General features: G+C 40.4%; 1 protein-coding gene across 3 annotated transcripts in view; it reads left to right on the forward strand.

The window, feature by feature from the left end:
• Positions 1 to 14,421, forward strand: part of NR5A2 (nuclear receptor subfamily 5 group A member 2) — a 139,240-nt gene that overhangs the window by 83,330 nt on the left and 41,489 nt on the right. For all 3 annotated transcript variants that reach the window (XM_040636421.1, XM_040636420.1, XM_008685098.1), the window contains one exon: positions 5,364 to 5,511. In XM_040636421.1, coding sequence (XP_040492355.1) covers positions 5,364 to 5,511 — 148 coding nt within the window. The remainder of the gene's footprint in view (positions 1 to 5,363; positions 5,512 to 14,421) is intronic.

The raw sequence follows: 14,421 nt of genomic DNA on the forward strand, positions 1-14,421 counted from the left end.
TTTGTGTTCTTAACCAACATACTGTACTGCTTTTCTGAATGCCTCACAGATGCTTCAGAGCTTGCGGTCACCACAGGCTTTCAGTTGGGTCTTCGTGTATAATTTCTGTGCGTGACAGCTGCCGTGGGACTTCCAAGCAAGGCATTCATTTCTTCTCTGTTGAGCCCAAATACATAAATGGTTTTGTTTTATTTATTCATAATTTTTTTGGTGTGGCATTGTAAACACATTGTAAAAAATAAATTCAAATCATCAGAAGTATTTTAACGTGATTATTACTTACCCTTACAAAATTATTTCAGCATTAAGAAAATGCTAGAAAGAAGTAAAATGGTCGTCCATAATGCCACCACCCTAAATCAACAGTTTCTGTTGAGTTTTCTTCCTAAATGCAGGGTTTTGTTACTTTCTTAAAGGAAATAATTCCTCTGACACCAAAACACATTGACCTACTACCACAGATTTGTGCAGAATGTGAACTTTGAAACAATGATAGAAGCCTCGAGTCATGATGTTGCTATCATGGTGAAAAAAACCGCATTCTTTCAAAGAAGCGTGTAAATGCGTATCACTCGCCTACAGGAAAAACAGCTTGATTCACTTAATTTAAAAACATTTCTGAAAGCCTAATAATTGAAGGAAAATCAAAGATGTGGGGGGAGGGGCAGAGCCATTAGACACAGTCCTGCACTCAATGGTGATTCGAGGTGTGATTTACCGTCTAATGACGGTGACGACTGAGCCTTGCATAGTGCTTTGCACTGTGCACTTTCACAGGTAAGCCGCGTGACACAGATGGGAGGAAGGTTCAGAGGAGGAAGTGCAAAGGGAGTCAGATGGGCATTTGAAGCGTCTAGAAGGAAGTGCCTTCTTTCTAAAGTGACAGTGTTTGACCAAACTCCTTTGTAGGTTGAGACAGACACCTGCAAATCCTCCCAGGGTTAGCGGAGCAGTGACAAAGAATTTCTGGATAAAACTTTAACGAAACTAACTAAACTTCAACTAACTTACGTCCATCACCTTTTCAGCCTCAACCAGAAGAAATACGGTACCCCCAGATCATTCGTTAGAAATTTCCAGGTTTGGGGCATCTGGGGGGCTCAGTCGGTTAAGCATCTGCCTTCAGTTCAGGTCATGATCCCAGGACCCTGGGATTGAGCCCCTGCATCATCCAGGCTCTTTACTCAGTGGGGAGCCTGCTTCTCCCTCCCTCTCTGCCTGCCACTCCCGCTGCTTGTGCGCTCTCTCACGTGCTCTCTCTGTCAAATAAATAAATTAAATCTTAAAAAAAAAAATTCCAGATTTGCTTATAGAATTTTCTCAACTGCCCCGTGATGATTTTTTCTAGAATAAATGAAAATGTTTATTGTGAGTATTGTAAGATTAATAAATAGTAATATTAAATATGCCTCAGTCTATAATATCGGGACTATAGTCCTGACACGAAGGCGACCCAGGCAGCAATTTTGTGTCAACTTGAGCATGCATGTAGGGTTTACACTCTGCTTTCTAGCAACTCTGCTAGACAAGCTAAGGAATGCAAGGCCCCAGGTACTCCTTGGCCCAGTATTCTGGCATTTTCCTCCTGAACGCAGCTCATGGTAAGTAATGTGATGCATTAATTACAACAGAGAAGGAAGAAAAAGACTACACTGAATTTTTTTAAATGACGGGAATCTCCAGGGAACTGCTACTTGGAGCTTGAAGAGAGAGAAGAAAGATAAAATAGCACAACTTTTCTCAAAAGTCCCATGGCTAGCATGGTGCCTAGCACATTTATGTTTGCTAAATAGTTATTTGCAGAATTGAGTCCCTTTAAAGTTCATTGAGAACTAGAGTAATTGAAACAATCCCACTGCAAAGAAAGCCCTGGGCACTACTACCTAGTATTGAAATGAGGATTTGGTGATTCACACCAAATTTCTTACTTAAACCTAAGGTCAGCTATCATGCATTCATTATGTCTTTTAATCAGACATCTGTATGAGCGTCTGTTAAATAATCTTGCTAAGCAAAAAATAATTGATTATCAGTAATATTATTAATAATTAATATTATCAGTAACATCAGGATTATCAAATCAATTCTATATTTTTAGCATCGTAGAATTACGACAAAATCCGTTTCTATCCAGTATTTTAAAAATACATGCACATAAAACATCTGTGTGTATATATACTTATATAATCTATAAAATAACAATAGAATACTTCGAAGTGGGACCGCTGTTAGTATTTGCATACTGTGCTAATTAACAGCCACTGTAACATCATCCTAAGGGAAAGGTCTACTGGCAACTTATTCATTATCTTCTATTATTGTGTATCATATTAAAATGACAGGCATCTTACAATGTACAAGTCATCAAAAATTTCAGTTATTAGAACTAAAAGCAATTTAGCTAAAACTGTTTCTACCTTCATGATGAGTGAAATTTATCCAAAGGGGACATCAGCTTATAGTATTTCTTCAATATCTGCCTTGAATTTAATGGCACAAAGATTACATGTAAGAGAGCAATAAATTAATTTTACTAAGTACATAAAAGACAAGGCCAGCTGCTCCTGAAATGAGCACAAACTCCGCATTCGACAATGAAAATATAATTATGTTTGTAATAAAATGTACGGAAGTTGCGGATCTGTGTGCTGTTGCAGGAATAAATCACCGATCCTCCTTCAGAGCCGTGCCATTTGATAAATTATCCTTGAAGGAAACGTTATCGGAGCTCCCATTTAATAAGCATGTTTGAGCTTTCAAATTAGCATGTAAATAAATGTATAGCTATAAAGTTGTTGGTATGCCAATTGATTTCCTGGAGTTCATCGCACTAGAGGTCTCTCGCTAAATAGAATCTTCCGAAACAATTTCAGTTCCTTTCAGGCATAGTGTACTATACTTTCAAGTTTAAAGTTCTAGGACTTGAACTTAGTATTACACACCTGTTAGAACTGCGCAGTTGTTAAGCATCTGCCTTCAGCTCAGGGCGTGATCCCGGCGTCATGGGATCGAGCCCCACATCAGGCTCCTCTGCTGGGAGCCTGCTTCTTCCTCTCCCACTCCCCCTGCTTGTGTTCCCTCTCTCGCTGCCTGTCTCTCTCTCTCTCTCTCAAATAAATAAATAAAATCTTAAAAATTAAATAAATAAATAAAAAATAAGTAAAAATAAATAAAAAATAAAAAAGGAGGTTCTGGTTAATAAGGTACTACATTTTCAAGCATGAGTCTAATGTTGGAACTTCTTGCAGACTTGGTAGAACTGTACACATATCACAACTCAGTTAACTTTGTACTAGAAAAATTAATTAATACCAACATATATGTGGTTTATTTTAGTGCACTTTCCTGGTTGAAGGCTTCACTCGTGATTTTGATTAAAATGTGCTGCGTACATACTAACCTCCAGCTGCAGTGCATTCAGCAACTGATTCCAAGCTTAAATCGGTGGTATTATCCCAAGTACTCTCATTTCCTGATAATAATCACAGAAATGGGAGGCACCTTGTTATCCTCTAGTTTAACTGCTTTATTTAAAGATCAGGGCACCAAGGGATGGAGACTCCATGTGACTTGCCCAAGATGCTTCCCTTGTAAGTGGCCGTGTTGACCCAGATCTCCTATCTTGTCCCAGTTTTCTTCCACCTCTGTGACCCCACAGGGCCTTCCTGCTGTCATTCACTCACCTATCCTGTTTGTCTCCGTAGGATTTCTGTTGTTATCTGGGAGTAGTGAGACCATGTATAGTTGCTAAAGAATTGAGAGCTCAGGCACCACTTCTAAGGAAGAAGAACTTCCCTGGAGTAAGAGGACAGGCAAAATGGTAGTGGAGACATCCCTTTGGGGGCGTCGCAGACCATCATAATGCATTCCACAGTGTTCATCTGTCTGTCCTCTCTGCTTCCGGCTCAGGGTTCAGGTTGCCTGGATCCCGGCCCTTTCTTTCACACATTCGGAAACAGAAACCAAAGGAGTTCTTAGAACGCTTGATGTTTAAATTTAGTGGACAGATGCCAGCACATGGACAAAGCAGGGAGGACAGTGCTGTGCTTGATACAAGAGCAGACCTAGAACACACATTAACTGTGCCTTTTTCATGCATAGTTGACTCTATAGAAACTGATTGACACCTTTGGGGGTCGTCTTTCTACTGACTCCTAATTTTTCTCACTCTCGAAAAAAGGTTTCTGTACACCCAGTATTCTCTAGTTAAAGCTGAAAATTCAACTCATCATATTTACACAATAAAAAAAAAATCCATTCTGCCTTGTTTTTAATTGCAAATTCTACTCGAGGGACTAGTTCTCCTGCTTCGGAGGCAGCCCTGTGCCTTCTCCTAGAGAAGCAAGTGCAGTCAATTATGGTAATGAAATGTCAATAAATATAAAAATTTAATACAGTCTGCTCCGGGTGAGTGGCAGATGAGGACTTGCCTCCCAGACAAATTTGCTGCTGCAGCAAATATTAAATGCACCTAAAAGAGTATCTGGTTGCCTGAGAGCTCTCCAGTACAAAAAGGATGGGAGCTTCAGGTACCAACTGGGCTTTCCCATTATGCTGTAATTGCAGCAGCAAAGCCAGTACCATCATTGACAGCCATCCCAACATCTTAACTTATTATTAGAAGCTGAACTTTTTATGTCCCCACGAATAATCTAAGATCCGTGCATCACAGCACCTTTTTTTTTTTAATGAAGAAGAAAATAAGCCTTTTTGGTTATGTTTTGTATATCAAGAAATCATTCTTCTTAATAAGATCATTGCTGTCTTTAGAGAGAAATGTATTAATAATCATATGAATGAAAATAGTAGCTGTTGCTTTTTAGGAAGCAACCTCCTAAAGAATAATCTCAGTGCGATTTTTTTCTTCACCTACAAGCCTGCATTCTTGGACAATGACTGCTTTAAACTATAGTCTCTTAAGAAAATAAAAATGGAAACATTTCTCTGCCTTCACTTTCCTCATGCAGTAGTTAACGCCATCGTGCACATAGCGTGCTGTTCTGGATTCCCTTTTTATGGATAGGATAGTTTCCTTTAAATTTATTTGTGACAGTTAAAAATTTTAACCCTATGTGATAATGTAACTTCCCAATAGAGAAAAGATGAAGGTGAAATTTGGGTAGCCAAAATCTGTTCCGTACAAAGCTTATCGACATGATTAGATTTATCGGAATAATTGCATCTCAGAATCATAGCACATCTCAGACTATTTTCGTGGGGACTGTCCCTTCTGTTACAAATCTGTAATGCCGTCTGATTTTACCCACAATTTCTAAAAGTTTCAAATAAAATATTTATTTCTGATTCTTTTTGTTTGTTTGTTTCTGATTCTGACAGTCATTAAAACTGATTCTGTGTTGCAGGTGGACTATTCCGTAATAGCATCCCAAGCCGGGGCCACCCTCAACAATCTCATGAGTCATGCACAAGAGTTAGTGGCAAAGCTTCGCTCTCTACAGTTTGATCAACGAGAGTTTGTGTGTCTGAAATTCTTGGTGCTCTTTAGTTTAGGTAAGGAATGCTTTTCTCATACTCTGTGTAACCAGATGTTATTAGAGGATGCCAAACTCTTGAGTGTCTCGAGGTCAGTACATTGCTTTTGTTCTACCAAGATAATGCCCTCCTTCTCAAATCACGACATCGTCAAACGTGAATATATTCTTACGTATATATTTCTGCATGACTCTTCGCCTGTGAGTAGATGGGTTGGGGCATGGAAAAGGAGTTATTAGACTAGAGTCCTGAAGTTTCTCCCATAATGGACGTAATAGTAGGCAGCAGCCAGATAAGGCTGTGTCAGAAGGCTGAATGGAGATCGCTTAGGAAAGATGTATGGTATCAAATTGTAGCCATCCTTCTGCCGTTGATCATTTCTGTGTGTCTTTTGTTAGGGCTTGCAAGCTACTGCTGTTTTTAGTGTAAAATATGGATAGTAATTAAAAACCTGTTTCTTAAATCTCGATCAGGATTAACCAGAGAATGTTTATAACCAGAGGCATCACTATGCAAGTATAAAAGATGATGGTTGTCAAGGGGAAAGGATGCTTCTTTAGGAAAGCTTTGGAGAAGAAAGATAACTAAGCAAGACAGATTGGCTAAATCAAGGTTCTCAGTGAGTCAGTTGAGAAAAATCACCACTGCTTGGAATAAAAAAAGGATTAAGGAGATGGATTTTTATTGACTTCAAAGGAACAGATTTTTCTGCCTGTCCCGTACTTGATTTCTGTATTTTGTTGGCTTAATAAAGCCAACTTAAATAAACTTTTTGCCAAGTCCATTTATTACTTATTGGCAGATAGCTGAGGGAGGCAACTTCCCCTGAACGAAAAAAATGCAGAAATCAGATTTACCAACATATGTTTTTTCTTTAGTCTTCAGTTATAAGATAGTTGTGAATTCATAGCCTAAGAAATAAAACAATAAAACAAACTGCAAAGTAAAACAGATGTGTCTACTCTCCAAATTTGGTACTTTGGCTTTAAAATTCCTCTTGACAGCGACGCACAACTGTTGCTAATAAAGGGATAGTTTGAAGTAATAGAACCAGAGTTAATTTTTCACATGTAGTCAACATTTAAAATAAAAAGAACGTTTTCATATTTTGGAAAATGTGATAAATATAGCAAAGAGAAATGTTACTGAAAATTTAAAAAGACAACAGAATTTCATAGATGTAGTGTTCAAAGGTTTACAATGCCAGGACTGGATCCTGTGTGGTTTCTGTATTAACCGCTATAAATAGGAAACTTCTATTCAAGTAAGTCGGCATCTTTTACCCATGAGCAGCTTTTAGAAAATCAAGAGGAAGATAACACAGGCCTGCTTGCTCGAATCTCACAAATCATTCTGGTGTATGGCAAGATCTTAAGTCTTTTCAGCTAGCACATTTGATCAGTAATTAAATGGAAAAAGTGGTAATGTATGTGTAAGGAATCTTCCAGCATCTTAGTGATAAAATATTTAAAGAGAGTCATCTCACTTCAATGGTATTTTAAATTAGTTGAATAGCTGCATTACATTTGAAGATGTAGACATTAACCATGGGCCATGTTTCGTTTTCCTCACTTTTATCTTCCCTTCATCATTTTTCAAAATTATTATGTTCTTTGCCAATCCTAGGGAAGTAGGGGCTGGGGTGGTGGTTCTGAAGCGCTTTCAATCTTTGAACCTCACAAATGATCATCCTGGACCATTGGGCCGTGTATTTCCCAGAACCTCAACCACACACTCTCTTACTTGAGTGTGTTGACCGTGTCAGGAGCCTGGGGGCCACTGAATAACTAACTCAGTGGCCCTTAAAACTCCACTAAATCTGTTTGTTGTTTAAGGGAAAAAAAAAGGATGATTCTCAGATCATCAGAGGTAAATACGTTTTCGGCAAGAGTACTAGTACTACTACTAGTTAGTTAGAATTTTTTAATAGCTTGTTTTTAAAGAAGCAAGAAGACGGTAGGTAATTGGCATAACATTCAGGTAGTTTCCAATTTGCATACAGAAAATATTTCCCCGGAGAAACCATAAATAATATTTTGGGGGGCAGCTTTATTGAGGTATGTGGATAGTTAACTTTTAGCGACCCAAGCCAGTCCCCGAACACCTGTTTGCCTGTAGTGGGAATGAAATCATAGCAGAGCCACCCTTGAAAGCTGAGCCCAAGTAAAGAATCGGTGGTACCTTCTTTCCTGTCTCAAACCCTCGCAAGCGTTGCACACCCCTCCCCTTCCAAGTCTGAAAAACAGTATGTTCTGATCCCAGCCCAGCCTTCAGCCTCTCTGATCCTGGAGGAAAATGAAGACTTTGTGGACTGTTCATAGGTCAGGGGCTGCGTTGAGAGAGGACTGCAGCAGTGTTCTCTTGGTGGGAGATGAAACCGTGTTTACCACATGGAGCTGGTGAGAGAGGAGGATGAGAGCCCTGGCAGGTACAGCATTCTGAGCCAGAGGAATGGCCGGTGCAAAAGCGTGAAGGCAAGAAAGAGCAAGACGAGTTCAAGAGCTGGTGGGAGATCCATGTGGCTTGAGGAAAGCCTCAGTTATGGCCGGAGGGGTGCACAAGAGGCTGGTCATAGAGGGTCTTAAGGCATTCAACAAGTGCTTACGGAGCACTTCTCCATGTCAGGTGCTGAGGTAGGCTCTGGGGATACGGTGGTGAGCACAAGTAGGCGCTGGGACCTTCATTCTGTAGGCAATTAGGAAGTGTAGCTGGATTCTTTTTAAAAAGGGGGTGAGGTGTGGTTAATGGAAGTTGATACGATTTTCTGGTAGTGATGTGGAAAGTGGACTGGAGACAATCAAGGCTGGAAACTTCATGTTCAGAGGTGGTTCTTTTTTTTTTTTTTTTTTTTAAGATTTTATTTATTTATTTGACAGAGAGAGAGACAGTCAGCGAGAGAGGGAACACAAGCAGGGGGAGTGGGAGAGGAAGAAGCAGGCTCCCAGCAGAAGAGCCTGATGTGGGGCTCGATCCTATAACGCCAGGATCACGCCCTGAGCCGAAGGCAGACGCTTAACCGCTGTGCCACCCAGGCGCCCCTCAGAGGTGGTTCTAACACTCCATGGAGATAGGAATGTGCTGACATGAGCAAGGTATAGGATGAAACCATGTGACAGAGTTAGGAGGATGAAGGCCCGCCTGAGTCTCAGGTTTCTGGGTGCTTGAACCAGAATAGGAAATTCTAGAGGAGCAGTAGCTGATTAGTTGAGCCGAATCAAATTCTGGTAGAAATCCTCCTCCTCCTAAAAGTCATTCTTCACTAAAGCTGATTCCTGACTTCTATGAAAAGCTAATGACAGGACTAATTTAAATGTATGGTTGACTAAAAATGTCCCATTCCACTGCTTGATTTTTTTTTTTCTCCCTCAAATTGTATCCAGGAACAGACATCAATTAGTTAAGCTTGTTGAAAAAAGAAGTAAGGATAAAAAATGTCTCCTCTCTCAGAATATTTCTGTATATAATATAGTGGGTTCTGGGGGCCCAGTCTGCTAGTACTGTTGTCTTAAAATCCTGTTAAATTTATATATATATATATAAATAATTTTTTAAAAATTTTCCAAACTATGAGGTAACATAATTTGAGCCCATTGATAACTAGGCAGAACAGGATACTCTACATTGGCTCTTTAAAACTGATGACCCAAGAGAAGATAAAATAAAATTTTTGATATTTCTCTATTGGTTTGTACTCCCACCTTCTAAAAAGGAATCAGAGTGACTGATGAAAGGAAATTGCTCTCTGTCACCAGCAATGCAGAAAGAAATGTCATAGCAGAAGTATGTGGAATCATGGCCCTCAAATAATGTCATTATTGCATGTGTTCCAAAGGTGAGCAGAATTCCCCACAAACTTGAAGACAGATGCTGGGAAGCAGTCACCTGGTTTCTGACTCCAGAATCCAGAATAGTGTTTTTACGTGTTCAGGCCCATCTGGAATATTCGTGTGGCTTAAGTGCTCAAAGCAACGAGTAATCAGAATGTGCCAACTAAGACGTTACTCTGGCCTTTGAATTTTCTTAGCCTCAAGACTCAGTGGCTAGATGCTGCTGGACTCCTGATACATCCCAGGTGGAAGAGAAAGTACTAGAGGCATATTGCATCTTATTTCCCCTAATGAATGCCCTTGATTTGTTGTAAATTATTCTCTTCTTTGCCCAGTCAGTGTTTCTCAAAGCACTGTTCAGTTGAGTTAAAGAGATTGTTACTCTCTTTGAGGGGGATTTTCCCAGCCTAAAAAGTAGCTAATATTTGCTCCAGGTGTGGGCTCTCTAGGTGCACTGGAAAGCGTGGAAGATTCTGCTCTGCTTTGCACTGCTTCTGTGCAGACAGTGCTCTAGACTGGGTTTCAGTTGGGGTGAGAAATTGTCCTTCACTTTTCTCTGTATCCCAGGTCTCCAGGACGTTGCCTGGTACACAGTACAGACTTAACAAAATATTACTGGTGAAAAAGAGACATACATGGATTTACTTAATTTTAAATTCAAAACGAAGCCTTTACCAAAGTGGTTTGTGACGTGGAATAGGAGATTGTCGTATCTCAAGTTCAGATTAGTTTTCTTTTCTTTTTTTTTTTTTTAATGATTTTTTATTATATTGTGTTAGTCACCATACAGTACATCCCCGGATTCCGATGTACAGATTAGTTTTCTGAGACTAGTTTCTTCAGAGATGTCTAACTGGTACCTCCTCAAAGTTAAATTATTTCTGTTATCAGTTTGCATTCTCCCAGTGTAGAAGGGGAGGTGTTCATGTATTAGCTCTTTGGGAAAGCTAACTTGCAGAAAGACTAGAAAGAATATTCGTGGCTAACACTAGGTGATAAATGCATGTCTGTTCCAAGCAAATGCAAGGCTGGAGGCTTTCAGCCCATGTTAATTAACAGTAGTTGAGGAACGTTGTACAACTCCTCCTTGATATTGACGCAATCCTGTCTACGCTAAAACGGCTGGACAACATCATATCTTTGTTCATCATGGTAGCTCTTTGCTTCACACCAAATTTCTAAATTTTGAATGACACACATCCCAGGCAAGAGTCATCCTCAAGGAGGCAGGCGGAGGGAAGATGGGTTGTGGTTGCCTTGGGGTATGGCTCACCTGGTGGAGTTACTGCTCATTAGATGCCCTCCCCCAAACTGCCACCTGAGCCTTCTCGGTAGAGAAGCACTGACTGTGCAGTGGGCGTAGGTCAAGAGCAAAGCTGACTGCAGAGTTGGATTCCTCTCCGGGTTTGGTTCAGGCATTCGTTAATGTCAGACCACAACTCCTTTACTTTAAAAGAGTTACACATTATCTCTAGTGTAAATTACCATACAAGCAATTGGTGAAATGTCGTAGGATGAAACAGTGTGTTTGTGACTTGACCCGCAAATTGGAAAGGGTTTTGAAAATGGATGAATAATGTTTTCAGTCCTAAAAAGACCTTTGAAATCATGATTTGGAAGGAGAAAATGAAGAAAGCAATTTTTCCCTGTGTCTGTCGTGGCTACTTTAAATATCTAAGGCTTACAATAAAAAAAAACAGAGTGCTCTACGGTTGTTCTAGTACTTTCAGTGAAGCAAAGGCTTTTTATCTATCAGATTAATAAACTAGAATGTCCATGAACACAGGAAGTCTATCTGTTTTGCTCCTAGCATACCACCTGACATATATAAGTTTTTAAGAAATATTTATTGCATTCATGAATGAAAGAAGGCTTTTCCTTCCAACTTCTAAGTTAAAAAAAAATAATGGGAACTGGAAAAATAAGTAACAACAACAATAACAAAAATACAGGCACTAAATTTGAAACAGAGGCTAGCAAATAGATCCTATGGATACATATTAGAGAATGTGTCATCTTTACTTTAGAAGGTAAGGCTATATCTTCACATTATGAAAGGGATTCTTGTAAGAAAAATAGAGACTAAATAGAGTCTTCCTTTGTGAATGAAATAATGAATGGAATTAAGTACTGATGATCGGTATTTAGGTTCTGTTTGAATTGAGACACTCAGAGTGTCTGATACCATAAAAGGAAGTGGCAGGAATGCTTTTCTCCAGTAGTGTTAATAAAACGTCTTCAGGTGGGTAAATCACTTACAGAAACAAGGACCCAAGAGATCGTGTCTCTCTCATTTGGTAGTTATAAAAACTAGGTAATTTATCCAACGTTTTAGGCCAGAGCCAGGTCTAGAACTAACATCCCAAATGCTAGGCTGTGTTTTCTCTGCAACAGCACATTGTCTTCTTCAGAGACATTGGAACTCATCAACAAATATTTTTAAAATACATGCATACTAAGTCACTTTCTATATGGACAAAATGATGTAGGGAATTAGGACAATTACCTGAGGAATATGGAAGAAAAAGAAAACCAAGCAGGGAACTGCTTTATACGAATTTCCAATCTGCATTGAATATACTAACTAATTATAAAACTTTCCTTCGCTTGGCTTCTAAATATATCATAAGCTGGTTTTTTTTTTTCTCCGTTTGTCTCATGACAATGTGAACTCTGGGTTTCAGGGCTTCGGGAAGTTTGTAGAAAGCATTTCTACATACCTTATAGGTTTGCCTCATAACCTTGGTACCTCCCTCTCCAAAGAATTCCTCCTTATAGTTTATTGTTGCCTAGAGGTTCGGCATTTTCTTTGTATTATTTGCAGGACTTTAGGAAAGTTAAATGATCATAAGCCTTTATTACTTATTCGTCTATTGTATCATTTATTTGAGCTCCTGGTAACGTTAAAAGGAGAAAATGAATGAAAGTATCTTGATGATCACCCTCTTCCCCGTTGGTGGTCATTCTCTAGAGTAGAGTAGAGTAGAGGAACCAAAAGGGTCTATCAGGTTCAGGAGATAAAGCTCCTTGGTGGGGAGAATTAGGAAATTCTGTCTTCAGGTAGAACTTTCCACTCTGCCGAAGGGCCCCACCATAACTCTGCTCGTGCTTTATGATGTTGACATTGTTAATAGTAAATAAAAACTGCACCATGTTTACTAGCTGGAAAGTGCTTAGTCTCTAGGTGAGGAAATTTATTTTCAGCGATTAGCTTTCCAGTAGGCTTAGTTTTTTCATATAATAGGTATTCTTTGCTTTATTTTAACTTTTACTAGTAATTCTGCTTTGCTATTTAAATAAAGATCTATCCCTTGCTTTCCCTTTCCTAAGAATATCATTACTCCTTTTGGCTTTCAGTGTCAACCTGGCCAAGTCGTGATCTTGGTGTCATGAGGTCAAGCCAGTGTGGGGCTCTGTGCTCAGCGCGGAGTCTGCTTAAGAGTCTCTCTCCCTCTCCCCTCCCCCCAACTCTCAAATAAAGAAATAAACCTTTTTTAAAAAATTGAAAAGCCCCCTGCAGAGCAGTTGGTAAAGCAAAATGCCAACAGGGAGATCGCCTTCATGTGACCCAAGCCCAAGTCAGCACCTCTGTGCAGAGCTTACGACTTGATCACAAGCAGTCCCGTGGGAACTCTCATCACTGTGAGGACTGGCATGCGTATATACTTCGTGGGAAAAATGAAGGCTTTCTACATGGGCAAAGCATTGCAGAGCAACTATTGATCTTACATCTCACTTAATAAGAGACAACCAGGACCTGTAGGAATATTTAGCATGCAGTTATGACGTGTGGCATAGAGAAGTTTCTGTGTTAGCATGGCCCAGAAAGCATGGCAGTTCAGTCAGGACCCCTGGAGGGAAGATTCCTTGCTTTTTTGCTCAGTGAGAAAGACTATTATGAAGCTGCCACCAAGGCTGGTGTGTCCAGTCCTGTGCTGAGAAAAGCCTGCCCCACGCGTACCCTCCTCATCCCGTCTGCTTGGTTCTTTGCTGCCCCTGGGAAGGCTATCCTAGTCATGCAGAGGGGAGTGAAAACCGGTTGCTTGAACTGCAGTTCCACCCTCAAACCCAAGTCCAGATGTTAGTGTGGCTTTGCAGCATAAATCATGATGAGATTTTACAAAATCCCACCTCCCATGCAGAAGAAATAGTTTGCAGGATCACCTGTGAAAGAAAAGTTGTCCTGGCTTGGGCTGTGCTCTGGACTCCTGCACCCACCCTTCCTGAGCTGCAAAGCCCTAGAGGGAGTGTGCATGGGGGCACGGTTGGCGTCCAGGTGCTCCCTCCCCTCAGTGCTTCCACAGTAGTCTGGAGACGTCCTAGAACACACTGTGGGAGAGGGGAATGTAAGGTGTTGCAAAAAGAAAAAGGGTACATTTTTTTGCCCAGTTCTCCACGGGCCCAAGAGCTTGTTGGGTCTGAGGTTTTTCCCATCAGACTAAGTGTCCCTGTTTGTGTAGGGGGTGGGGGTGGCAGAAGAAAGCACAATTCTAAGCAAAGCAACAGAAGCAGAGGGAAAAATGAATTTGCCTTTTGCTTTTTAGCAACATTAAATCCAGTTAATAAAAGAGGTTTCCAAATCCAGCAGAGAAATTTGATCACATTGATTAAACTCTGTGTTTGCAGCGCCTAAAGCAAAATGGACTATTCACTGGATAAATAGAGAACGAGGGCACAGGTGTGGTTTGCTGTAACGCAGACCTACCGCTAACCTAGAAAAGTGAAATAGGAGTGCCTGTTCCCATTCCTTCGTTGACTGCCTCCCTCCAGAAGTATCAGAAAAACTTCCGAAGGGTGGAAAACTCGTACCCATGTATATTAGTGTGTATCACAATGTACGTCTGAATATTAATTCTGTTTTGAAACAAATGCAACAGTACGCATATCCTAAGATTCTGTTCACATGGTGTCTGCGCGAGAGATGGTCTTCAGACAGCAACAACCAGTCTTCCCGTTCGGTGGTAAATGTCCTTGCTAGAGTGGTCACAGTATTTGCTCTCTGATAGCCTTCCTGTAAATATGATCAAACACCCACCTCGCGTGCTTCAGACCCCTGTTCCTACACACGTGCGTGTGGGCACGCTCACACATGCGCTTACGC

Source organism: Ursus maritimus, unplaced genomic scaffold (assembly GCF_017311325.1).
Source record: "Ursus maritimus isolate PB19 unplaced genomic scaffold, ASM1731132v1 scaffold_2, whole genome shotgun sequence".
NCBI lineage: Eukaryota > Metazoa > Chordata > Mammalia > Carnivora > Ursidae > Ursus > Ursus maritimus.